This window comes from Denticeps clupeoides, chromosome 13 (genome assembly GCF_900700375.1).
Source record: "Denticeps clupeoides chromosome 13, fDenClu1.1, whole genome shotgun sequence".
Classification (NCBI taxonomy): Eukaryota; Metazoa; Chordata; class Actinopteri; order Clupeiformes; family Denticipitidae; genus Denticeps; species Denticeps clupeoides.
The window spans coordinates 8,157,606-8,184,388 of record NC_041719.1 but is presented as its reverse complement, the minus strand read 5'-3'; the positions used below and the strand labels follow the sequence as shown (position 1 = coordinate 8,184,388).

The 26,783-nt window shown below is 48.7% G+C and overlaps 1 protein-coding gene across 5 annotated transcripts in view; it reads left to right on the top strand.

Moving 5' to 3' along the window:
• nfia (nuclear factor I/A) overlaps window positions 1-26,783 on the top strand; it is a 90,226-nt gene that overhangs the window by 37,948 nt on the left and 25,495 nt on the right. For all 5 annotated transcript variants that reach the window (XM_029001900.1, XM_029001901.1, XM_029001899.1 and 2 more), the window contains exons 3-5: window positions 15,581-15,646; window positions 19,437-19,511; window positions 24,603-24,720. In XM_029001900.1, the coding sequence (XP_028857733.1) occupies window positions 15,581-15,646; window positions 19,437-19,511; window positions 24,603-24,720 (259 nt within the window). The remainder of the gene's footprint in view (window positions 1-15,580; window positions 15,647-19,436; window positions 19,512-24,602; window positions 24,721-26,783) is intronic.

The window sequence follows — 26,783 nt, the reverse complement described above, 5'->3', positions numbered from 1 at the left end:
GAGAGACGCTGGTTTTTCTATAATCACAGTAATAGCATGTGTTTATCTTGGTTTTGGCAAAAGGGAAAGTGTTGTACTTTGGAATTTTGACTAGTCCAAAATAGACAAAAAAAAAGCCCATCCACGGACACCCCCCCCCCCCCCTTCTCTAATTCATTTATTAGCATCAGACGAGCGTGGAATGAGCACCACTGATTAATGCCCGGCCCCCGGTGTTTATAAAATGCCCCACGCCGTGAGGCCTGCGGTCGGGTTCTGGGGCACAGATGAAGTGAACGTAACCGCTCTTTTCAAACAAAACCAGCGGGGGGGGGGGAACGAGAGAGGGAGCGGGACGGGGGAGCTGGCAACACCTACCCGCCCCTGCCGGCAGTAGCAGTTGGGCACACTGGGCACGGCACCTTTCGGCAAGGCAGGCACAAGAGCAGTCTTCGCACGTTCCTGGCCAAAACCTTTCCCCCTTTGTGTTGATTCTAGTTCGAAAAAATAAAAATGTGAAAAACAAGATTTCAATGAGCCAAAGTTTTATTGATGACATTTCGACCAATAAGGTTGTCAATATTTTCTGTTAATGTCCTTTTCATTGATAACTGAAACCGGTGTGGGAATCACTCTGTCACTCTGTCGTGTTGTATTTCTAGACAGTGTCTAGAATGGTTATATATAAAACGGAAGCCTGTTTGTTTACCATACATGCAAATTTAATAGTTACATTTTCTAAAAACACCCAAAACAAACCTCAGAAGCAGAGAGTGGCAGAGAAGCCAAGTTCGTCTTCAGTAATGAGGGTGCTGCGTAGAAGTTAATGCCAAATTTCCTTACGATGCATAAATAGGTTATCAGGAAATAGAAGATTTTTTTTTGTTTTTAATTTTCCAAGAGGGACCTCTCGCTAGCACGGATCTTAATACATGACACAATAAATAAATTAAATCCATAATGTTCCTTCCCGTTGCATGCTATTAATAGTAAGGAGGACAGCGATGTATTGAGACAGGATTAAAATCTCTTTTTGATGTGGTTCCACTTTTTTGACAAATGCGATTTCCGTGTTTGTTGCAGTGTGAAACTTCACTGATGCTCGTTTATTTTTTTTATTTTTTTACATTCTTCATATGTGTGTTTATATGAAAAAAAACAATGGCAAATTGAAACCTCAGCAAGACGGTGTGTGTGTGTGTGTGTGTGTGTGTCTATGCAGGCCTGGAGGGGGATCAGAAGGGGAGTTTAATGGATTTCACAGGATGGATATTATCAGAGGAAAAGTGTTCATAGTGGAGATTTCAGTAATTGGGCTGTTGCTTCTGCACATGGGAGTGAGCGGAGAGGGGAAAAAAAATTGAAAAAGAAAAAATGCAATCAGATATCAAAAGGGCATCTGTGGTTTCCTTTTCAAAATAAGCTGGGAAAGTGTGTAACAAATGCCAAGCTGTCTAGTATTTGTTTTCAAGGCATTTGTTGTCGGGGCATAATGATTGATGTCGGAAGGCTGCAGATTGTCGCTATCGTTCTTTTGCACTTAAGACAACGGCTGTATAATTGTGGCTGTTTTTTTTTTTTTTAATGGGCTGGCAAAGAGCACTGGCGATGTTTAAACACGAAGATGTCTGCTCTGGTTGTACTGTACGCAACGAGCTGGCTCTCACTCGCTGCCACTGCCGGGGACGAGGTGGCGCATGGAAGGTGCGAGGCTGTTGGGGCTCTGTAGAAGCGTGTGGGAGATTAGCTCCATTCACAAGAAGGCCGGCGTAAAAGGGATTTTATCGTAGAGAAAGCTGAAAGACGGATAAGTGTCGCGGACAAAGGAAAATGTCCAAACATTGTGAGAGCGCTGAAAGGCCGCGGACACCATTCACACGACGGAGGACGTCTGGGTCGTTCCCGGCACCTCTCTCGCGAGTGCCTGTAGGGCGGGGGGGGACTTGACCCCTCTTCAGCCACCCGCGAACATCCCCTTCTTCACAAGCCCTGCCCCTTTTTTCGCCGCGTCCATGGACGTGCCGGAGAAGTCGCGGGCATAGCTGCAGTTCAGCTCGGGGGCCGTAATTGCCACCGGTGCATTGTGGAAGAGCGGGCCTGAGCGGGTAACATGAGGAAATGTTTTGAGACTAATCACCATGAGAATGGAGCCTTTCAGAGTGTGTGCGATTTCGCTGTCAGCGCTAGAGGCAGATAATGATTCGGTAATAATGGCGCATTGTCCCAGCCTCGGCCCGTGGGATCGGGGAGCGGGCCTGGAGAGGTGCAGCTGAGCAGAGGTGGGCTCTGAGCTGGGCTTTCTAGGTTGGGTCATGCAAGGCCTCTGTTAACTGTTCAGGGATGCGAATGGGTGACGTGAATGCTGTGATTAATACGTACAGTGTGCTTTGTGTCGCTGCATGGATACAGTAGAGCATTGTTTAGTTGTGGAGATTTGCATGCTGCTTAAAACACCTAGCCTAAAAACACCTAAAAGGAACAGACCCTAATTCCTTGAAATCGTCTGTGGTATTTCTTAATTTAGGCTTCTGTGTAAAAAACAACTACATTTGAAGTTTTCTATAAATCTTCTTGCATATTTGTTTTATTGCTTATTTGTTTGTCAGAGAGGATTTCTCAGTTCTCACAAGTAAAAGTATGGCATTTTATATGCAGTAGTGCTATTAAAATGACATAATAAACATATGCATAACATTTTACAATATTGAACTATACAAAAAATAAAGAGAGGATTATTCAATTTAGTCCAGTTTGAATTCAAAAAGAGAGAACATTTTGCCTTTTAGTATAATGCTAATTTAGCGCACCTAATACATTTGAAGATTATGATATCTTGGAGCTTGCATGGTTGGTGTTTGTTTATTTTTGTTTGTTTTTCCTGTTTGTTTGTTGGTTGTTTGGCTGGTTGGTCTAACGTTCATGTTACTGTGTGTGCGAATGTGTGGATGCGTGTGCTAGTATTTGTTTAGCTCTGTGATTTGTTGTGTATTTACATGCAGCTTTGAGGTGCATTTGAGTATGAGCTTGCGTGTGTGTGTGTGTGTGTGTGTATGTGTGTGTGTGTGTGCGAGCGTTCGCACGCATGCACAACCCTCTAGCAGGCGAAGGCAGGCTCTGTCTTTGCTGGGTGTTGACAGCTGTGGAGCGGTGCTTGGCGAATCCTCCTCCATATGTTCTGGGAGCATCACACACAACCAGAGAACCTAATTCCAAGCCCCTAGCAACCTGGCCCGTGGGCTTTATTTTACATTAAAGATTATAACATGTGTATCTCTACATATACGCAAGCGTTATATATGCTCCTGCTAAGCTTATGTATTTAAAATATTTAAGCGTGCTGGATTTTTTTCTTCGTCGCATTTTGGACAGGTTGATTGTGCTCATGCCCATCACCCAGAATGGCAGCATGGCTACTCTTATAATGAGCAGTCCCCATAAAGACAGGGTGGCACAGCTGACACCTCGGATGCAACCCACCTCTCAGGCAGGGCAGAGGGCAGTAGCAAATGATCAATTCAAAATCCTTCTGTCCGCAAAGAGAACTGTTTTGAATTATTACCATCCATGCAGGCAGGCATATGTCTGTGTGTGTGTGTGTGTCTGTGTGTGTGTGTGCGTGCACACATTGTCAAAGAAGAGAGAATGGCACCTAAAAAGGCACAGGGAGCCATCTGCATAGGGCGGCGTGCCAGTGTCTTGCCAATGTGCCCAGACCACCTGGCCGCAGCGTCAGCCAAGTATGCCAGCCTGGGCCTCTGTACCCTCCAGACTGATGCCCTCTCTAACTGCTTTGAAACTCCGTCGGCCCTGGAAACGGCGGTGCCGCCTCTCCCTTGCCAATAGCTTTGTTTGAAGTGAGACAGGCTGTGCCGCACGGCGGAGACCAGACAGCAAACAGTGCCCCCTATTCAGCACCCCCCCCCCCAAACACACACACACACACATCTATCTTCTTTGTGTGCCCTGGTGATTGGTGGTGTGGGGGTGTGTTCGGATCCTTTTACGCCGTTCCCACCCCCCTCAAAATCTGCTGAATCCCAGACTGCATTTCTGCCTCATTGATCCGCCGTCACCTGACTTTTTTCCCCCCTGCTGTTTCGGTTATGCTGCAGGGTTACCCCGTCTCACCATGCACAACCCCTCCCTCCTCGTTCCATCACCCCACTCTCGCTCTTCCGGCCCACGGCCGTGGCCCGTACACTCTGACAACCCTGGGAAAGGGTGATTCGGAGCTGGCACTCCGGGGGCACTGCCGCCTGCAAGGCCCTTTGTATTGGCTGTGTGTGCCTGAATGTAAATGAGCATGAACTTGTGTGACTTAGTCACCAAAGGAATATCCAAAATAGCCGTGATCAGTCTTTTAATTTTCAAAAAAAAAAAAAAACGCTGAAATGTTAAACGGTTGTAAAACCAAAATTTATCTCGGCACTAACATCAGTAACATCCCTCATTACAGCGAGCGAAGCTGAAATTCTCAGTGGCGCGTTCCTCTGAAGGCCTCTCCCACTCGCAAATACCAAAACCACTTGACCAAGGGCTTCGGTGGGGCAGAGACGGTTTTCTAATCTCAGGAATGACGAGAGGCCGGCAGGCTGCAGTTCCGGGAAGCCGGGCGGGCAGGAAGGCGCGCCGTGGGCCGTAACAGGTAGTGCCAGGCCGAAAGGGCCAGGTACGCCCACTGGAAGACTAATTGATTACTGCGGGAACTGCAGGGTGATAAATAGCCCTGATGCATTGCCTCCCCTCCTGTGAGGCAAGGGGAAAGGCCAATTGAGGATATTCTGGTAAAGTGGTCAGGGGGAGGAGGTGGGGAAGGAGGCGGGGCGGGCCGGATAGACAGGGAGAGAGGGAGCGAGGAGACACTGAAGGAATGGGGCTGACATTGAGATGTTGCTTCCACCGCCGTGTCGCAATCAGCGCTCCGGCCGTAATCCATCCCCGTGACGAGGCGCTGAAGGAGCTAGCGAGCTGTGACGTGGCTTAAAATGTTCACAGGCCATAAAAGTGTATATGGAGACGGCGGCTCGCTTTTCACTCAAGCCCGATCGGCTCTGACCCCTTAAAGAGCCGCTCTTGACGAGTTTTAAAGCGTCATTAATGCAGGAGAAAAAGTGCAGACAAAGGCCATTTCTCTCTGTGTAGAGCACCTCTACATCACTTTCCCTGTTCTTTTATCCCAACACACACTCACAACTGTACTGGCTTTGCATTATCTGTGACAGACATCCTGAGTGAGTGCAGCACCGTCTTCTGATGTCTCCCAGATTTGGGAGGACAGAGTTCCACAGCACTGCTGAAAGAGAGCTAGGGGAAGTGGGGTGGGTGAGTGGGGCAATCAGTGGGAGCGAGATGAAGCGAGTGAGGGAGCAAGTGCAGTTCCCAGAAATCCTAGCTGCGCTGCTGCAGCTTCCCTCTCAATTTCCCCCCGCAGAGATCGATATGCTGGTCGATGGGCAGGGCTGACATTGTCCACAGCTCAACAAGCATGGCCAGCCAATACACACATATTTATATATCTGCAGGTTCATTCACGCTCACTCATGTGTACACCCATATCACAGTTTCTGCACTATATGTGTGTGTGCCAGTGTTTGGGTGTTTGCACATATGTGTGTTAGCAAATATATATATGTACCATTGGTTTTATTCATTTTAAAGCTATGATATTCATTGATTATTGCCAGTTGAGCATCCCCAGAGGCAGGGTTGTCGAAAATGATCTGTGGGTAACAGTAAAACATTTTTTTTTACATTTAGATTCTTCAGTGCAAATGAATGGTAATCATGGGAAGGAGTCCTAACCTGCATAATAACTGAATATATTGGGCTGATTATATATATATATATATATAAAAGATTTGCAGGTAGGCCATTGTGATTGGGTTTTATAAGGAAATGTTATTATTAGGCAAGAAAATCACAGGATCAACCAGGTTTGTTTTGGTAGCTATACAGAAAGGTTATTATTTAAAATAAAAGGGTAGTTCATGTGGAATTTCATCAGAATACTGCACTTTAAAAAACCCACGTGTACATGTGGTCAGGGCAACCCTCTTGTAGGCCATAGCTGGGTAACACTCGGGGTAACCTGAGAGATGGAGGTCCCTGGCAGCTCAATCAATTGCTCTGAACCATCTTCTGAAACCCCTCAATGGACATCATGTGGTCCCGTGGTTCCCTTTTCAAAGAGGTCCAGTGCATGTATGTGGTACTGCACAGATTCAGCCCTTGGTATATATATAATGTTACCAGTGTGTCTTCCAGATTGTTCTGCCTCTGACGTCACTGCATTCTATGCCAGAACATTTTGTGCTGTTCCAAACATTCGGCACATTGATCTCAAAAATGTTCCTGACAAGACTGCTATCAGTGCTGGTAGTAAAACTGGTTTACCCAAACACTGCATGAGGCTTTAAAGTACAGAAAGTAAAATTACATAAATTATTGGGGGTCTTCCCCAGTTATATGAGGTTCTGAGTTTCTCAATAAGGTGAGCCCTGCACCAGAACAACTAAACCAGCACAAACATGTTCTGGCCACCAAGGTTAAGGCCAGGATTAGGTGCAGGATTAGATTTGATGGATAGATATCATAGCTGTGATACTCTGAGGGTAAATCTTAGATTAGGATTAAGGAAAACGACTTAAAAATGTACAAGAATACATATACAGACATAGAGTGAATTTAAAGATAAAGAGAACAATCCTTTTTTAACATGGGCTTAACAAGTGGAAGGATAAACAAAAAAGCCAGATGGAAATATAGGAGGATGAAAAAAAAAAAGACCACCACCCTCACCAGGAATACCATCCATTACGGTGCAATAATTATGGTAAGTGAGGCAGAGCCAGATCAATACTGCAATTCATCAGTTGCATTCCCAAACTATTTCAGTCTGGGTTATGTCATGCTTCTGCCAATGGCGTCCTTCAGCGCCACAATATCCCTGCCACACATCAAGGCTCCTACCGCCCTAATCCACTTTCCTGGCCTGTCCATTACCGCATCCCTGCCTGCTCTCCTACTGTATTGTTAATCACGCTTTCGTTAATTGATTTGCCTCTGCCGGTGGATCACTGAGCGGGTCTCGGCGTATGGAACTCAGCTGCAGACGTGGCCAGGGTAGTGTCCTGCTCGAACGCACGCTTAGAGGGTTACCCTGCCAAAAGCATGCTATTCATGGCATGTTTTGAAATGTGACATTTTAAATTGGATGCTTGACTTGCGAGTGATTCAAAGTAATTTTACCAAATTGAGTGATTTTCTGTAGACTGCAATTGTCGGGTTAAAATCAATGTATTTCCACGTGTAAAGGACCTACTGAGGATTTTCTTGTATTGGAATAAATGATAAATGCTGTAAATGGAATGGTCTAGGCACTCTTCAGTGTCGATTCCATTTTTTAGGAACCATACAACCATTAAAATGGTGAGTTGTGTGTTTCAGTGTGTCCAAATAATTGTATGTTTCTGTTCTAAAAATATGTGGCATCTCATACAGTGCCTGTAGTGATTTCCACCTTGTTGATATGGGATTAAGTACGTAATTTTTAATTTCCTTTTTTATTATTTATATAAGATGTGTGACAGAAAATGCACTACATCAAGATGGTAATCTTGCCCGTCTGGAGTATAGCTGCCTTTTGTATGACGTAAATACAGTTTATTCTGTTTTGTAGCTTTTGTGTGCTTTTTTTGTAAAATGCGGTATTGAGTGCTACGGCAAATTCGTTTGCCGCCCATTGTTTTCAAAGGTGTTGCACTGAAGATGGCAACTGCACAAAGGAAAATGAGAGGGCATTTTTAAAATGGCTGCCAAGGCTTTTAAGATGGCTGCCAGGGTTCGGGTACGAAGAGGGGGTTGAGGGGTATACTAATGATAAACGTTATTGTTAATATCAATGCATTATGACCAAATTAGTGTAATCAGCATTGCAGCATCAAGAGACTGTTGTGTTTGTGTCCTTAATGGCCTGTGTGTGTGTGTGTCTTTTTTAGTCTATTCCGCTTCTTTTAATTCAGAATACCGTTGAACTTGGCACCAAAGTTCTTGGCAAAGGCGGCGTCCCTGCCATCCAACAATGGTAGCAGCTAACGTGATCCTTTTAGCATAGCTGTTCCTGGCACGGCGGTTTAGTGGCTACTCGGGATAAGCTTGACGGAGGGGGAGAAAGAGTAGGAGGAGAGCGAAGACAAAAAAGATAGAGAGTGATCTTCTAAATGGTACTTTGGCAAGATGCTGGACTTGTTTGAATTTTTTATTGTGGGTTTTATTTGTAATTAACAAAAGGGATTTGGTTAAATTGTTGTCACCGCAACACTCCATTCTCCTAATGATCGCTTTGGCTATGGGGGAGTTGCATTTTGGGACTAAAAGGAAAAGCCACCCCTAAGATGGTGGCTAATCGACACAAAATGGTGGCTACGGGGAGGAGCTACAGCGTGGCCACCACGTTGGCGTGGATGTACCTCCATGTAGTTATTAAGGGTGAAAAATAAATACACATATATCCCTGCATTTAGTCAGTACTGTCCTTCCTGGCAAAGAAATATAATCCTCATTATTCTCATCTGAAAAAATTTGGATCAGTGATAATGGGAAAATTTCTTTATGCGCATTCTGTAAGTTTAGCTGCGTGGTTTAACAGCGTTTTCTGACGCCGTGGAAGCGATTGTGATTGTCGGGAGGGTTGAAACGGCATCCTGCTGCCTGGTTGGCATCGGCCCGGATCTGTTTGAGCTCTCGAATTCGGAGACAGGGATTTGGACTGTGTTGCTGTTCACCACTGAACGCTTCGCCTTTCAGAACGTTTTTTTGTTTTGTTTTTGTTTTGTTTCTGTTCTGTTTCGAGGCTTGGAGTTCAGCAAATATTTTTCCCACAGTGTACTGAGATTTATATTTTATTTGCCAACTTTGGAGTAATACAGATATTATTAATATTTACCAGCAATGACCAGGCATTTAAATATATTTCCATTATTAATTTTAGACATTTTTTTTTTTTACAAAAATACCAGATTAGAAATGAACATTCTAAAAATAACAATAAGAAGCAGATTGAAATGTTTAAATTATAGAAATAACTAAATAAATTTGAGGCCAAAATTTTTTATAAACTCTCCTGTTGTTTTGCATCCTATTTTAGCAGTCTGTGAACTGTTTTTACTAAACATAATAAATCTAAATATACGTATTTTAATTTAATTTAAATATTCATCGGTTTACCTTTTCCTGACCCATTCAGTAGATGGGTGATATTACGATTTCAGTGCGTGTGTGCTTGTAGATCTCAGCCTAGTGACCTGGCGCTTGGGCTTTCCTCACCGACGGGGTCCTTGAGCGAGGCTGCGTCGGGGAAATAGCAGGTTGGGTAGTGTGCTGTTTTTGGCCGTCTGTTTCCCAGGCTTGGCAAGTGTCTCCCAGTCTGTTTCAGACAGAGGCCAGAGGCAGAGACAGAAAGAGAGACAGAGAGAGAGAGAGAGAGAGCAAATAGCAAAAGAAGAGGGGGAGGGAGATAGAGAGAGAAAGTGAGAGAGAGTTGGCTGCCAAAGTGAATCACCCCGTCTTTTATTTTCTGGTGTCGTTCTGCCAAGATCACAGAGGCTCTCTATTTTCATTCTTTCGGAGAGAGGGCGAGAGAGACGGATAGAGAGGGAGGTATAAAATCTCGGCTTCCCTGGCCGCAGAATTATGGCCGGGTGTCAGTGGCCTGTGAGCGAGTTCGCTCGGCGCCAAAGAAGGTGCAAAATTTCGGGGCGCCGGTCTGTTTAGCGAAGGCCTGTGTATTTACTCCTCTGGTCCGGTGTGACGTGTTTGTGTGTACGGCCGTGGGTTTGTTTCAAATAAAAAAAGAAAGAAATGGAATTAGACAAGTTCATCTAGAAGTTCTCATGCATTCACAATCTCGGATTCTGCTGGGCGGTATATTTCCCGTCTGCCGCCAGTGGCGAGCGGGAAAAATCCATCAAAATGCTCCAGCACCCGCAACCTTTCCCTGAGGTTCCCTTGTGTGAACATGTTCAAAGCGATGACACCTCGCCATGTTGTGGGGACAGTTGGGCCTTTTTTCTCCCTCTCCGGTGGAAGGGGTGGTACGGCGCTACCTGGCTGCCTGCCCTGTTGCTGTGGAGACAGGTGTGTTGACGCTCCTGACAGCCCTGAACACCCACCGTGCGCCACACTGGCATTCCTGCAGCTGGAGCTGGTCCTGTAGGCTCCAGAAGGCACACACACAAACACCCTGTGTCCGTGCTCCACATTCTTTACCTGTGTGTGAGGGGACGATATCAAACGTCTCCATGAGATTCGAATTTATCAACCCAACCCGGAGCCACATTCCGAGGTCAGAGCCACGCAAACGTGCCGCCTCTGGCCTTTTATCCATTGTCCTGTGAGGAACATGTGGAGATCTTGCGGTCAGAGGATGTCGGTGTGTGTCAGCGAGGAGTGGTAGATTTCTATCTGCACAGAAGAGAGAGGAGCCTCAGACAAAGGCAGGAAGCTCTGCACTGGGGCCGTTGGAAACGCTGCAATATGCAATATGCTTTTTCAATCATGCCTGGACTCTGTGTGGGATGGGATCACATCCATAAAGGAGACACAGAGCTCACCAGTTGCTTCAAGCGTATATATTTTTTTTTGCCCAATTTTTTTTGCACACACTGATTATTCCATCTCTTTTTTTTTTTTTTTTTTTTTACTAGTTTGCAGTTAATGTTGTATGTATTGTGAGAGGTGATTTTGATATTCTGTTTTTTTTTTTTTTTTTTTTTTTTTTTAAGCAGCCCTCTCAGAAACATCCATGCTCACATAGACACTTGACCCTCTCTCGATCTTTCTATTTCTCCACATCGGGGCTAGAGGAGGTCGCGGTACACATTAGATCCCTGACAGCTTCAGCTTCTCTCTCACAGCCCAGCTATTTAGAGCGAGAGAGTGAGAGAGAGTGAGAGAGAGAGAGAGAGCTGGTGAGAGTAAATTGAAAGCGGCCCCAGGGCTGTATATTCCACCTCATCCCCGAGGGAATGATGGGATTCTGCTTCTTTCTGCCTTTCTGGGAAAAGGCCAACTTCTTTTTTCCCCTTCCCTCTCTCTCTCTCTATCTCCGTCATCTTTTTTTCCAGCCCTTTTCCTAGAAAATGTAGTTCATATCAGGAGAAGGGGGTGCTAGTGGATTTGAGCGCCATTGGGTGCACTCATCGACAGCCCAAACTCACACCATTCCCACAGAGCAGCTGGGAGCGTTCAGGTCACGCGCACACACACACACACACACACACACACACACGTCCTGTCCCTTCACATCACGCAACACAGCGCCATGTGTGTGAGGCAGAGAAAGAGCAAGGCCTCTATGACTTAAGAATGAGGTGAAGAGGCAACGAGTGTTGGACAAAGACGCAGAAGACCTGGACCCGACTCAGCCCACGAAGACTTGGCAAGATGGCGTAGCGCGTTGGCCTGGCGAGTCGTACAGTCTGCTTCGGGAGGGGAGGGGTGAGGTTTCCCAACATGGACGAGCGTTCAGATGCATTGCTAGCCTGGTCACAGCCCACCGCTTGCCCATTCGAGCATCTCCGCCGCTTAAATGTTTAAAATGGTCGCGGCGCCACTCGATTACCTGGGACAAACTTGCCGCTTGCCTATAGCCATCGACGGCGCCTCTTATTGCCCCGCGTGGCCGGCCGCGTGACAACGATATCTCTGTGGAAAGGCCAGGCAGCGCGCGGGCGAGGGCTTCGTGCCGGCCGAGGAATGCCCGCTTTTGTCCGCCTGTAACAGTAGCTTGGCACGGCCGGCGAGTCCCACACACTCCCCGGCTGCGGCGCGAGCGGATCTGCTCTTACACATTGTACATGTAATGGAACACGGTGCGCGTTCCCTTTATTCCCAGAGCCCCATTGACAGAAGTTCCTGTCTCCCGGTTTAATTAAACTGTGCAACAAAGGGAGAAATGTCTCAGACGAGCGCATAACTCTGCAGAAGTTGGGTGGGGGGGGGGGGGGGGGGGGGGTATGGGATCCCAGCAGAAGGGCTGAGACCATTTTGCGACACCACAGCCGTCCCATAATGTCATCGCTTTGAGACCACAGAGTTGGTTCGGCCAGCGCAGGCCTCAGTTTCCTCTGAGAGACCACAGGTCCTCGTGATTTTAGGGCAAAAAAAAAAAAAGAGTGTGTGTGTGCTTCATCTGCTGCTCTTTACGTTTTCGGGTACGGACGAGATCTATAAACTCCCGCTGTAACTTTATCCCCTTTGTCCCGCTTCTCCGTCCTCTGCGAAAAAAAACGGGGGGGGGGGATAAAAAGTAAACAGCCCGCGCTCCGGGAGGAAAGAAAAATAGCAGGCCCGCGATACGCTGATGTATAGATGAGAAGCAGAGGGGTCCTGTCTAAACACTGGGGTTATTAAATATGGAGTGACGCAAAGAAGGCAGAGGAGAGGTCAAGGTTATTTCAAACACTGGACAGAGGCGGGTCTAACGGAACCGCCCCCTCCCCTGACCCTGCTGCTTCCCCGGCGCTGAAAATGGAGCTCTTATATCAGTTCAAGTAATGCTGTGTGCACGTGTGTGTGTGTGTGCAGCACCAGCCACAACTCGGAGAAAGTCATGGCAACTGTGTGTGTGTGTGTGTGTGTGTGAGTGTGTGTTTTACGGCTGTTGATTCCTAATAAATGAGACGTTGTACTTATCTCACCGCTCTTGAGAGAGCGCTTTTTTTTTTTATTACGTTCTTCTCCACACGTCTCCCGTGTCTAGAGTGTTTCTGCGATAGAACATTCCAGCGGTCCTCGGGGGTGATGAAGTGGAGGAGGGGGAGGGAGACCTGAGATTAACAGGAACGGCAAATTAATTCCTGAAGGTTTTTTTTTTTTTTGCAACATCTTTTTATAAGGTCTAGAGAGGGAAGTGGGTAGGAAGAAGAGAAGGGAGTGAGGACGGGAGACAGGAGGAGAGCGAGAGAGAGAGAGAGAGCGAGAGAAGGAAAAAATCTGGAGACGATACTTACGAAAACAATAAGCCAATCCCTCTAGCTTCACCTTCCATTGATAGCCCAGAAAGGCGCGTTTGTATTTCTAAATTAAGTTTCTGCCTCCTTTTATTGGGCTGCGTGTTCCTGAGCCCAGTGTGTAAAAGCCCTTTTGAAAGCGGGGTTTTAGCGCACAATTGGATTACAGCAAGGCACTTGGTGAGAAAGCGACGGGCCGAGCCACAGACCTGGGAGCCCTACAGATGGTTTTGTGCATGCATAATAAAGCGGGCCAGGCGGCGCCCCCACCCACCCCAGAGTCAGAGCCCTGGCCCGTGGGAGGAGGAGGGCTGGGGGAAGGGAGCGGGCAGGCCGGGGGGTGCCCTCAGACTCCCAGAGAAGCGCGGCGTCCCCTCATCCAGCCAGTCAGCGAGGGACGCCCTAACGATCTAATTAGGGGGCATAAGCTCCCTGGCTAATTTAGCAGAGACACCCCGACGCTCGCATGGAGGGACGTGCCGTGTGTTTTACTGAGCGGCGGACCCCAGAGTCGCCCGCGCACAAAGCCACGGTGACAGTAACAGGCAAACCGAATCTGTTTGTGAAACGCGCTGATATCGTGGCAGATGAGTGCAAACGGACGTGGTGACCCGCGGGCCGAGGACCCGCTTTTTTTTTTTTTTTTTCGTACCACGCACCAGCCCCACCCCGAGGCTCGCTCCTCTTCTGTTTTTGATAGTGTGAGAACAAACACGGGATTCAGGCAGGGCTCCCTCCTCGCCGCTGTGGAGTGCAGCAGAAGGGACGCCTCTATAGGCGCTCCGGCACCCCTGAATGGGCCTGTTTGTGGCAGCGATTTAGTTGTTTGTTGTTTAGTGTCTCTTTCATTTTCCTTTTTTTTTTTTTTTTGTTTTGTTTCTGAGGGCCCTCAGTGGGGGGCCAATGCAGATGTGACTCTCAGAGTCTGGGTCTCACGCCTCATTTGCATATTTAATTAGCAAGGGGACCGTGTGAGAGCCCTCAGTTTAGGGGGCAACAGGGAGACTGTGTGAAAGTGCCCCCCCACTCACACCCAAGCACCCAGACCTGCCCCCCCCCCCCACCCCACCCATTGCCTCCTAACACCCCTCTTTCACATATCTCTTAGCAGTTGCTGGGGGGACGTTTTTTTTTTGTTCCTCCGGCCTCCAGATTGCCTTTGTTTTAAGCTGTTGATGCAGACGGTGACGCTGAGCAGAATGCAAACAAGTCCCTAAATTGTTTACTTTGTCTGGAAAGCATGGCTAAACTTCCACCACCCCCCACCCACCCCTCCGTTCCTCCTTTCTTTCTTTCTTTCTTTAGATGGGTTTTTTTGATTTATGCTGCATGTTTTATTCGCTTCTGGCGGCTCTTCTACGCCTTCTTTTTTTCATGCATCTTTTGCCCCCTCCACATACATTGTATGTGATGGCCTTTGTCTTTAGACACTTCATAAACCCCGTAGTTAGCGGACCCTTGAGAAAATAAAGTCTGGTTGCATTTACAATAGCGTCGGCGCTGCCCGTACGGACAGTAACATGGGCCAGTGGTGTAGAAAGCTGACCCGTAACCGAAGGGCTGCGGGTTCAAATCACGAACCGCCCGCTGCTCCCTAAAGGTGGTGGTTAAATGCAGAGGACACACTGTGTGCCGTGCATGCTGTGTATCACATTGACAAAGTCGCTTTCAACGCTGAGTTACACTGAACCTTGCTCTCCTCACATCAGTCGCATCCTCAGCCGTGAAGTAAACAAATCAGATAGCAGAATTGCAGGCGAAACTTATTCGTCAAGCTCATAAGCGCGAACGCAAAAACCCGCTGCACGGGGGATCGGTCCCTGATCACCGCCGCAGCCTGGAGGCTTTCGGCTTCATGTTCCGAGTGGGTATAGGTAATATTTCTCCAACGCCGACACTTTTATCTGCAGTGGATAAATCGATACCCGGCCAGCACCTAAATCATCGGAAGGGTGTGTTACAGCGCATTTTTTGGCAGCGGTAAAAACCATTAAACTGCCGGTAACGGGACGTGTTTCTTTTTGCAGCACGCATCTTTAGCCAGTCGGAATGCTGCTAATGATGACTGTTAAACTACAGTTGCCTGCCAATGTACACTCAACTCTTTATACCTTCAAATGCACCCCGACATAATAACCCCTCAAAAAAAAGGGAACGCAAACAAAGCCTAAACGTCATCCAGTGTCCGAAAACTGTGGAAAAAGCGACAATATAGAGGGCGAGAAAGAGTTAAATGACGATGGAGTTGTGTGTGAATGGGAGGCAGACAGAAAGAATGGAGGAGTATCCCTGTGCCTAATCTCCTCGGTCTCCTTGGCCATCGCCCCTGTCTACCCTTGCTTTAGTCTGGCCGTGTGACTGTCAGTCTGCTGTCAAAGCAGTCGCCGGTGGCAGACTGTCCCGTCCCCATTGATCAAAGATCACGGTGCCCTTCTCTGCTGGGGACGCCCAGGCCGAAGGCCAGTCACACCAGCCTGTAACAGACAAAACGTGGTCAAATTTGATAAGTCAACACACGATGAGAACAAATTAATTGTGCTGTGTGTGAGTGCTGTTCAGTTTGACCGATCCTTCTCGTCATCTTTCTGCAGAAGCGGGGCAGTCGGACAGTCCCAGCCAACCCAATGAGGCGGACATCAAGGACCAGCCTGAAAATGGTGAGCCTCTCCAGCTCCCTTTTCTGCTCCGGACAATTTTTAAACATTGATTTTTGTATGTCAAAGAGAGGTGTGTGTGTGTGTGTGTGTGTGTGTGTGTGTGTGTTGGCTTTTTCTTCTGCCCCGCGAATACCCTGCCAGACATTTGTCCTTGCGTTTGTCAGTCACCTCAGCCTGCTCTCAAGCTCAGTACTGCCGTGGCCAGAGAGCGAAGCTGCAGCTGCACACACGCGTCCCTCCACTTCACACTGACAAGCCGTGCATGGACAGTGGACAGGCCAAAACCCCATGGGAAGTGATTACACTCACGAAGATTACGTCAAATGGGGGAACTTTGGGGGGGGTCGAGACCGTGAAGCGCATATGCAATAAATTGTAGAAAGCCTGAATGCGATAAGTAGATTGCACGAGTGCATTTGTGCGCAGAAGTTCAATTAATGGGAAGGAACAGCTCCTCAGCTCACTGAACTGAGCCTGTCCCTAGAACTCCAACATGACTATGATTTAATTATTACAAAGCAAAAAATAAAAAGGCTAAGCAGAAACCGAACGCGCAAGTTCACAATAACACTCCCTCCGAGGAATAAAGGTGAGCCGCAGTTCACCGAACCTTTGTCGCGGCCATGCGACAAACCGTATTTATTTCTGCTTATGCTAAGCTTATGGCAGATTTGCGTGCTGCTGTAGAAGCTTATATTATAGCCCTGTGAACTGTGCGACGCCCGGCACTCGATTTTGAGCTGTTTATTTAGATTAGGGTCGGCAGATGAGTCGCATCTCTCCCCGTCCCATATGACGCTGAGATCATCCCTCGTGGACTTTCTCATCTGTTTGTGCTTTCCGTCTCTGTTTGTCTATCTGTCTGTTTCTCGCATACACACGATGTTCTCATTCCTCTGGCCGAGCCGAAGTTCATCCCGTTTGCATGTGTCCAATGCAGATATTCAAATAAAGGTCTTTTTTTTGTTGTTGTTTTTAAGTTACTTTATTTCATAAAGTATTTATTTTTTAACACGAACCCCTTCCATCTGCTGTCTGGCACTTGCATGTCGCTGAGCTGTGATGTGGGGATTATTTCCTCCGTTGGCCCGGAGCGGCCAGACCTACCCCTCCCTCCGTGCCCTGGCTCACCTCTCCCCTTTATCATCCACCTCCCACCCAGAATGAAAGAGGTTCTCACATGCAGCGAAACCTAAAAAGGAAAATTAAAAACCGCTTACACTAAGGCACTAGATTTACATTTACGCCATTTATCAGACGAACTTATCCAGAGCGACTTACAATCAGTAGTTACAGGGACAGTCCCCCCCGGGGCAACTTAAGTGTCTTGCTCAGGGACACAATGGTAGTAAGTGGGATTTGAACCTGTGACTCTGTACTTTTCTGGTTCATAGGCAAGTGTGTTACCCACTAGGCTACTACCACCGCCTTAAACTTCTATATCATTGGCTGCAGAGTTGCACCCAGCAGGGGGGCTGTCCCGTGAACCTTAGAAGACTGGGTGACCTGAACTTGACCTGGGTTGAACGACCTAGGCTGTGGTGGAATGACCTGGGTCGTGGTTAAACTGGAGCGTGCCGGTTCTCATATAACCTCACACCTTCATCAACGTGTTTATGGCGCGCCGTTGTTTTTCCCGCCTCTTCGTCGTTTCGTTCTTTTTAAGTGCCTACCGTCCCAACACAGGAAGCCATGACTCGCCTTTTTGTTTTTTAGACATGTTGTTTTCCCTGCTCAACCTTGACCTCCGTGCACTGTGGTACGTGCGGTTTCACAAAGCCAACCGGTGTCTTTCGGGGACAAGGGGCCGTGGTTGCACAATTCAGAGTCAGCAAGATAAGGCCAGAGGATATCCTCTCCTTCACACACACAAACACACACACACACACACACACACAGGAGCCCAGGGAGCAGGAACAAAAAGAGTCACACTCCAAGATCGGCACAAGCCAAACACTTTCAGGAGCTGTGTTGTCCTCCCTCCCCCAACTCCCCCGGACCCTTCCTAACCCCCCCCTCTACCTCACACTCCACCGGGACGTTCACTGGCCCGTCCAGTCGCTGTGTTTTCTCGGCTGCCTGCTTGTTGCTGCGCGAAGTTTGGAAGTGAAGCTTGGGCCGCCCCTCACACGCCGAAAGGCGAGCTCGCCGACCCCTCCCATACTTCTCCTTTACATCCCCCCCCCCCCTCAAGGGGCTGTGCAGTACAGTGGACACAGCTGGGAGTGATTTATCCCTGTTGAGGTACGGAGGCTCAGCCTCCCTATACGAGCGACTCACGGAAACGGCCTCGGTGAACCCGGAGAGCATATGCTCCCTGTACTGCAGGCCTGAGTGACGATGGCACTTCCCAGGTTCCCTCTTTCTCCACCTCGCTTACCTTCTCCCCGCTCTCCTCTGCAGCCCTGCTCAGACGTAGGTTCCATTTCTGGGTCCCGTTCCGAGAGCCTGCTCCTTCACAGCGTGTACGGCTGCGTGTGGAAAGTTGGATTCTCCTCCCCCCATCCGAGTCAATCTTTCATTCAAGCACCGCCACCCCCCCCCAGCTGATCACCTCTTCTTTCCTTTCTTTCTCTATCACTCTCATTCTCAGGGGCATCTGTACAGGACTGGGTCCACATGGTTTTAGCCAACGTCAGCAGTTTTGCCGGCAATGAGCCGTAGATATTACCCCACCTCCCCCGGCCCCCGCCCTTCCTGTACTGCACACTTTTATTTATTTATTATTCCACCGGTCCACATGCCGTACAAGACCAGGACGAGTCACGGCTAAACACATTAGTATTCTTCTCTGATTTCGTTTTTTTAATTGTTCCAAATTTTTTCTATTGTTTTTATGGTTCGGCTCACCAGATGTACAGCTTAATGGGAACATCACTTTTTTTCAAGATTTTTCTTGTCTCCGCCTTTCACAGTGGAAGAAGACAAATTTCACCAAAGCAAGATGGGCAAATAAGGGGGAAAAAAATCCCTGAAGGCAACCATAGCGAGACCAAAATCAGAAGCTGCTCTCCCTGACTGATGGGATTTACTTCTGCTCCAGCAGGAATGCTTTAGCAGATTTGTATTTTTAATAAAAAAAAAAAGTGAGGCTATTCTAAAGACGTATGTGTCTGCTTTTTAATCACACTAATCACATCAGTGGTTTTATCCAGTGTGTGTGTGTGTGTGTGTGTGTGTGTGTGGTCCAGTGCTCTGTAAAAGAGACCTGGGTCAGGTGTTCCTGGATCAATAGCCACTGTAATTGGGGTCTGTCTGTCTGATGGAAGCCACAGGACACTGACTGTGGTGCCATGCCACACCTGCTCATTACAACACACACACACACACACACACACACACACACATGCGCGCGCTCACAGACACACACACACACACACCTTCTGTGTCTTCTCTTGCTATTGATGGGGCTCTACAGGAGCTCCTACTGCAATGGCTTCTTGTGTGTGTGTGTGTGTGTGTGTGCCATTGTGTGGGGGGGCATGTATGTGTGTGTTTGCGTGTTGGGACAAGATCCCACTGTTACACCACACACCCTGGGGATCCAATCCAGATGTGCTCTGCCCTCTATGTCACCCAAAACCCCTCCCCTACCCCTGCTTTTCTCATATGGGACACAAGTGTGTGTCTGTGTGTGTATGCATCCATATGCGTGTGTTTTTATAAACTTTTAATCTGTTGCATATGTTCTCACTCAACTCCAATTTTCTTTGCTAGAAAAAGTTGATCAACTTGGAATCAGCAGACAGGCTGAACCACCTCCCTTTCTTTTGTTTATGTCTTCTTCCAGGACACCTGGGCTTCCAAGACAGTTTTGTCACATCGGGGGTTTTCACCGTTTCAGAGCTGGTGCGCGTCTCGCAGAGTAAGTATTTCTGACCGTCTCCTCTCCGCAGGGGCAGGGAACGTCTGAGTCAAATGCCAGCTTTCCTCATCAATACCGCCACCCTCGCAGTCTGAAAGCGTGACTTGCTGAAGGCCGATCTCAGCCCCAGAACATGAACTGAAGTGAAGTGTCTCTGTAAAACATGAATTATTGTCTCATGAAATGCCCAAGTCAGCAGAAATGAATCAAGGACAGAGGAAGTCAGGGGAAGAGATGTGTGTCTATGTCGTAACAAGCAAGAGGGTGGATGTAGTGTAAGATGGGGGTGGGTTAACGCGACCTTTAAAAATTGCAGACGTTCATGGGTGGAGAGTGACAGGGAGCGCAGCGCGATCCATATGCTTCTGTCGATAGCCGCTAACAATAGCCCCATTCAAAGTGCCCGTCAGCACCTGCAGGGGCCTTCTGATCAGAGGCGCATTGATCACGCTCCGCCGTGACCTAATCCCACACGAACGCCAGCAGCGCCCTGCCCCACACCCAGCCACGCCCAGGGACCGGTGGGCCACCACGGGGCTTCCCCGCGCGTCCCGTACAGACTTCACACTTAAGGATCTGAGCAGTTGGGTGCCTGTGTGTGTGTGATAAAAGAGATTTTGCGTGGGCGAGAGAGAGTGTATGCACATGAGTTTGTGCGTATGGAAGTCAATGTGTGTGTATCTGAGCGAGGGGAGGGGCTACTTTGTAGGCCTGCTCCTTAAGTGCGGTGTGTGTTCAATTGGTGGGTGGGGTGGGGGGGGGCTTCGGTTGAGAGATATTAGCCCGATTAGCGCAGTCAGCGCAACCCACTGCATCTGACGTCCTGGCGTATGATTGTAACAAGATTAAAGAATATGCATAATTGATCCAGCGCTGCAAAGAGATCCGCTTTTATCCTAACATCTGTGTCACGGTGGGAAGAAAGGGAGACGCTGGGTGGCATATGCTGAATGCCGAATTGAAATCTGAAGTGCCGTTGTGCTCTCCCCAGCCTTTCTTTCCCGTCTCACACTTTCTGTGTTGCTGGAGCTTAACATAGAGTTCCAAACAGGGTTCCTGACCTTTCCTGATCCGTGTGATCGGTATTCATTGAGACATTTTTACTGTTTATTACACTGTTCATATTAAAAGTGACCGGTACTGTGGCTACTGAACTCACAGCGTTTTATCGGCGAAACATCATTACGTTTTAAAACAGGCACGCTTGCAGGCGTTCTGTAACAGGCTTTGGTTGCCACACGCGAAAAGCCGTTCTGTCAGCAGAGTGGCGAGTTTGCCGGAGCCTCTAACTGGATTCCTCCGTCTGGAAGAGGGGATTAGGCCACTGCCGTATGCGCACTCATGGCTCCGGGGCTGCAGGTAGCGGGGGGCGGCCACGCATCCCGCTGCTCCCATTGATCCGATGGAAGAGCTAAGCGGCGGCATCTGAATGATTGGCTGCAGGAGAAGACCGTGTGTGTGTGTGTGAGAGAGAGAGAGAGAGAGAGAGAGAGAGACAGAGATATGATACAAAGGTGTAGGCATGTGACTTGTGCCTAAGGGTTAGACTCTTGGACTCGTACATGTGTGTCTCTGTAAGTGTATGAGATTCTCTTAAGTGAATGGGGCCGGGGTGGAGCGCAGGCTCGTGCCCGGTTGAAGATGAAAGGTCGTGATATTGAATGGACGACAGGCTGCCTTGGCTCTTCCCTGTCTCTGCTCGGTGACCTTGGCTTTGTGCGCCCATTACACTATTCAGTGGCAGCCCAATCGAATCTGCTGCTGTCGATCAATATCCTATTAAAGTGCCACACAAAAAGAGAGAGAGGCTGGGTGAGGGGGGGGTGAGGGGCGGGAGAGCGAGAGGAATGAAAGTCTCCATAAAGTTAGCGGTTACAGCTACATTTTTGTAAATGGAACTCCACATAATTGGCCGGTCAATACCAGGCTGGAGTAATTTGGGAAATTGGGTCCGCCCTTTTTGAATCCGCCCTCCCTCCTTCTGCCTCTCTCTCTCTCTCTCTTTTTTTTTTTTTTTGCTTCCTGTACTCTGCATAGCTCTGGCTTGCTGGTCCCAGACACTGGGTGAATGGATCGCCTGCTGGTTCTCCCCGCTCTTCGCCGCCACCGAGCCGTCGGCTCTATAAAAAAGACAGCGTAGCTCCACTTGGCAGAGTTACAGAACAGGTAGCCAGGGAGGGGTGGGGCAGCGTTGGGTGATGACACACGTCTTCCTGCCTGGTTTGGGTTTTAAAGTGAAGTGATGGCATTAAACATATGATGGATTACCCTCCTCCTCTCCCCCTTACCCACCCCTGGGCTAGAGGAGGGTTGGCAGTGAGGCATGCCACATCCAGGGGCGGGCAGGGAGGGCTGCGGTTCCCGCGGCTAGGGGGAGGGTCCCGGCGCTGGCAGAGGAAAGGACGGGGCCATCTGATGGAACAGGGGGAGCGAATGAATAATGGAGCAGAGAAGCTTCGCCGTGGCCCCGGCTCATCCTGGCCCCACCGCCGTGGGCACACCCCAGCAACACCACTGGGCATAACACACCCGGTCTGTGCCAGCTTCCACTCTACCAGCATACCACCGGCTCCCCTCCCCACTTCTGCCAGTGGGCAGTGCCATCTGGGTGCCACAGTCCCAGCTCCAGAAAAAAGGGAAAAAGAAAGCCTTCATCATCAGCCTGCTAAGAGCCATGTGTTGGGGGCCCGTGGTAAAGAATGCAGCCATCTTTTATGGAGAGTCTTGGAGAGCTTTTCTCAGTAGTTTGCCATGGTGTAAAACAGGCGTTTGATGGATGGGCTCTCAAATATCAAACGGGCCCAAAGCCAGGCTATTGTTTCCTAAGCCTGTCCATGTTTATTAAGGCTGCGCTCGATCATACGGTGTAATTTTACCGCACGTGCAACGTGATCACAGCATTGGTAATTCGTACAGACCCATTGTCTAATGATTGCTCTGTGCTCCCTTAATACTCCCATCTCTATTGTGATTGTTATATCAGTGTTACATATCAAAGTTAAATCAATGATGTGCCCTCGTTCCCTCACGCTCTTTTTTCCTTTTTTCTCTCTCTCTCTCTCTCTCTCTCTCTCTATCACACTCACATACACACACACACACACACACACACACACACACTCATTGACCTTCTCACATCACACAGGCGAGCAGATAGGCTCTAGCTCAGGAGTTTTTGACATGGCCGTTGAACACGGTTGTTGATCTGAAGCCTGCTCGGGGGTGGTCTGCGGTTGGGCGTGTGATGTTTGGGCCGGGGAGGGTCCGGAAGGAGGGACCCCAGGGCATGGGCTGAGGAGCACCAGCGCTGATCCAGCAAAAAAAAAAACTCTCGCCGTCATACCACAGCACTCCAGTCAATAAAATGATGAGAGGGAGGGCGAGGTGGAGGATGGGGGTGGGCACACGGGCGCTGGCTGGACAAGAAGTCTAAGCCCTGAAGTTGATTGTTGCCCTTTTGTTGTCCAGCATTCGCTTCAATTTGAAAATCCACTCAAGTTTTTTCCTTACCCACTTCCACTGTTTCATTCTCTCCCACTCCAATATCCAGCGAACGCCTCGTAGCTCAGAAGCAGTTTTAGCTGTTTTAGCTTAGTTTAAGAAATGACACTGACACCTGTCACCGGAGGGTCATCCCTCACTAAAACACACACACAGAGCCCATATTGCTGCTCAGCAACTTCAGGGCCGCAGCCCATTCCTTTGCAGAAAAGTGGCCAATAAGTAGATTGAACCGATTGAAGTACTGCTAATGCACTTTTCGGTGCAAGCGACTCTAGGGGTGCAACAGTACAAGTCTGGAGGAAAAGAGAGAGAGAAAGCGAGCAAGGGAGGAGAGGGGGGGGACGGAGAGGTGAAGAGAAAGATCAATGTAGGCCTGATAGCCGGCTACAGGCTTCATTTGGAATCCTCCAAGCGAAAGCACTTGATAAAGCCCTTAAGAGGTAGAGACTGCAGATTACCTTTATGATTGATTTCCATTCCAGTCGGACAGACTGCAGTGTGGTCATTTTTCTCGGCCAACTGCGGGGCTGAGCGCGGCCCAGCTCTGTGGAGCTCCGGCCGGCTGAATTACTGCAGCCCAGTGCCCAGGTTAGCTCTCACACAAATTACTTCACATCCCGCTATTAGCCATGCAAATGCGCTGGCTTTACTGCGCCTCGTAAATAACCCCACTACTTCTATTAGAGGGGAGGTCCAGGGCCTGAAAAAAATGTTAAAATAAAGAGATGACTCAAAAATTATCGCTCCTTTTATTTATTTATTCATTCCCACCACCCCTCTTTCCACCTCTCTCACTCTGTCATCCCCATCAAACGGGGTGATGGGCTCAACTTTCTTGGCTGCCTGTGGCTGCCGTGACGGTGCTCGCTCACTCTTGCCGCTCATGAACTTGCCCCGCTCGCCGTGTCCTCTTCCAATGTTAATTAGGAACGCCATTACCGCGTCCATCACCGGCCACCTCGGCTCCTTGGCCGCGCGAGCGCGTTTGGTATGCAGCACCACCCGCGCCGGCTCACACGTTTGCGCTGTCCTCATCAAAAATAGTGCTCCCAGCCACCATGAATATAAAGAGCCCTGCCGTCTTTATGTACTGTATGACAAAGGCGCTCGATATCGCAGCGTGGCTCGTGGTGACCTACAGGGTGACAGGGGGGCTGTGTTTTAGACTTTAGGCGCGAGAAATATAACAAACAAGGAGGAAAGAAACAGAAATCATGTCAAATATGGCAGACAGTTGTACTACTTGTGAAGAGAGTGCTATAGTGAAGTGAAAGTGAAGTGATACACAGCAAACGGTGACACAAAATGTGTCCTCTGTATTTAACCCATCATCCTTAGTGAGCAGTGGGCCGCCAGGGAGCAGTACCTTGATCAAGGAGACCTCATTTGAACCCACAACCTTTCAATTGTGCTCCCTTACCCACTAGGCCACCAGCGACCCAGAATATGGAGGGGGAACTTGCTATAGTGCTGTATTAAGGAAGAAAAAAATTCTTCTAGACTTTTCTGACCAGTGGAGGAACCCTAGTGTTTTTAATGTTTGTATTTAATGTTTGTGTACTGATGCTGTCTCCACATTTTTTACAGCTCCCATAGCTGCAGGTACAGGGCCCAACTTCTCTCTGGCGGACCTGGACAGCTCCTCCTACTACAGCATGAGCCCTGGAGCCATGCGGCGGCCGCTACCCAGCACGTCCTCCAGCAGGTACACACGCAGACATACCTTATGCTTGCACACACAGACCAAAAAAAAAAAAAAAGCGTTGCTCACTCACTCACTCACTCAGTCATACACCGTGGCCTTAATTAACGCGGGCCAGTCCTCTGTTAATGGCCAGGCAGAGATTGATGGGTTCAGTCAGGGGCAGGGGAGAGAGAGAATGCGAGAAAGAGGGGGCAATGGCAGCATATGTGTGTCCACCTGCAGCTTCCCCACTCTCGTGGCCCACCTGCACCTCCACTTCCCTCCTCTCCTACCGGCACACACTCCCTCTGCCAGTACCTTGCGCCATCTACAGAACATGGACGCCATGACAAAGCCCGCACTGTTGAACCGAACACACACGTATTCACAGTTTGAACTGTGAACACAGTTTGCTGATAGTGGCTGATGGGTGTGTGTGTGTGTATGTGTGTGTGTCTGTAAGTGTGTGTATAAAACATAAAATTTCAGTTAATGTAGCAAAGCAGTCTGGTCCCTTCTTAAAAAATGCTTATTTATTTACGATTTTGGTTACTTGTGTGAAGTTAATGGATAATTACATGCTTATAAAATGTATGTTACATATGTGACCTACGTGTGTGTGTGTGTGTGTGTGTGTGTATACACTTACTCACAGAGAGCAGGCCTCCCCTGAGCATAAGCTGATCAAATAACGAATGCCCTAGTTAGCTTGTGCCACCGACCAAAGGTGTGTGTTTTCTCACTCAGAAGCACTGCACAGGAGAAGAAAAAAGAAGCGCACACACAAACACACACATTCCCTGAGAAAAACAACCCATAATGTCTCATCACAGACAAAACAGCAACCTGCCAATTAAAGTGCACCCTGAATGCCTCTCCGGCCGCTTTGCTTTTACCTCGCATTAAAAAAATACGGCCGCGTGCAAAACACATTCATCAGGTGTCCAGGGGCGGCAGTTTCATCCCTCCCTGACCAGCGGTGTCGGGTTGGGACTCAAAAGTTTTCTCATGTGAGAGACCAGTGTGTGAGAAAGGGACGTGATGTAAGTGTGTGTGCGAAACGTGCGGTCGAGTGTGTGGTAGCATGTTCGAGAGTACGGGAACTCAAGCCACATGCTCGGGTGGCCTTTTCAGCCGGGGCTGCCAAGGAAAACATCTGGAACAAGGGCCCAGTGTGTTAGCTGCCACACTTGAGCGTAATTACGTGATTATGAGTGAAAAACACCAGCAGAAATTACGTTAACAAATAAATGTCGGGCCCGACGTATGGGCGCATAAGTTGCAGTTAGAGCCTTTCAGCAGAGTTCTGTGAACAAGCACGCAAATCAAACCCTCCCAGGCCCCTAATGATGATGACAGTTGCGAGCGTGTGCATGCACGGGCACATGCGCACGCACGTTTTCGTCTTTGTACATGTGTGAGAGTGTGTGTGCTCATGGAACCAAGCTCATGCCGTCAGAATCCCGGGGTGAGCCGCACAAGCCGCACGCAAGAAAAGGACCCCATTCGAGGCCTTTGATGTCCCGCTGTTTTTTTTTTTTTTTTTCTCGAGGTGGGGGTCTGCGGCAGCCAGTGTCCGAGCCCCGTGACCCCCTCCCAGCCCCGAGAGGGGCTCTCTCCCCCACCTGCACCACGGCCTGTGCAGGGAGCTGTGGCAATCCCGGCTCTTGATCTGAGGCCAGAGTTGCCACTGCTAAAGAGGATTACCATTCATCTGGTACCTCCTCTGGAGAGCGGGGTTATTAACGAGCCTGTATCACACACACACACACACACACACACCCAAAACCCACAGCTCACTGACCTTTTCCAGCACACTGCTCACAAAAGGACAGGTGGATCCTGCCAGAGGTGATGTTTTGGTACATATGCTCTCCTCAATAAATGTATAGATGTCTATGTTACGTCACAGTCAAAAGTGACCACTATTTTCATTAGTGCAGCTGACCCCCACGTGACCTGGGCACATGCTTTTGTAATTGCCCATCAGGCTAATAGTCGGCCTCGAAGCCCTGTTGCTGACAGGCTGCTTTATTTTAAGTGAGGCAGCTGATCGCGAATAAACTGATGCGCGTGGAGTTTTT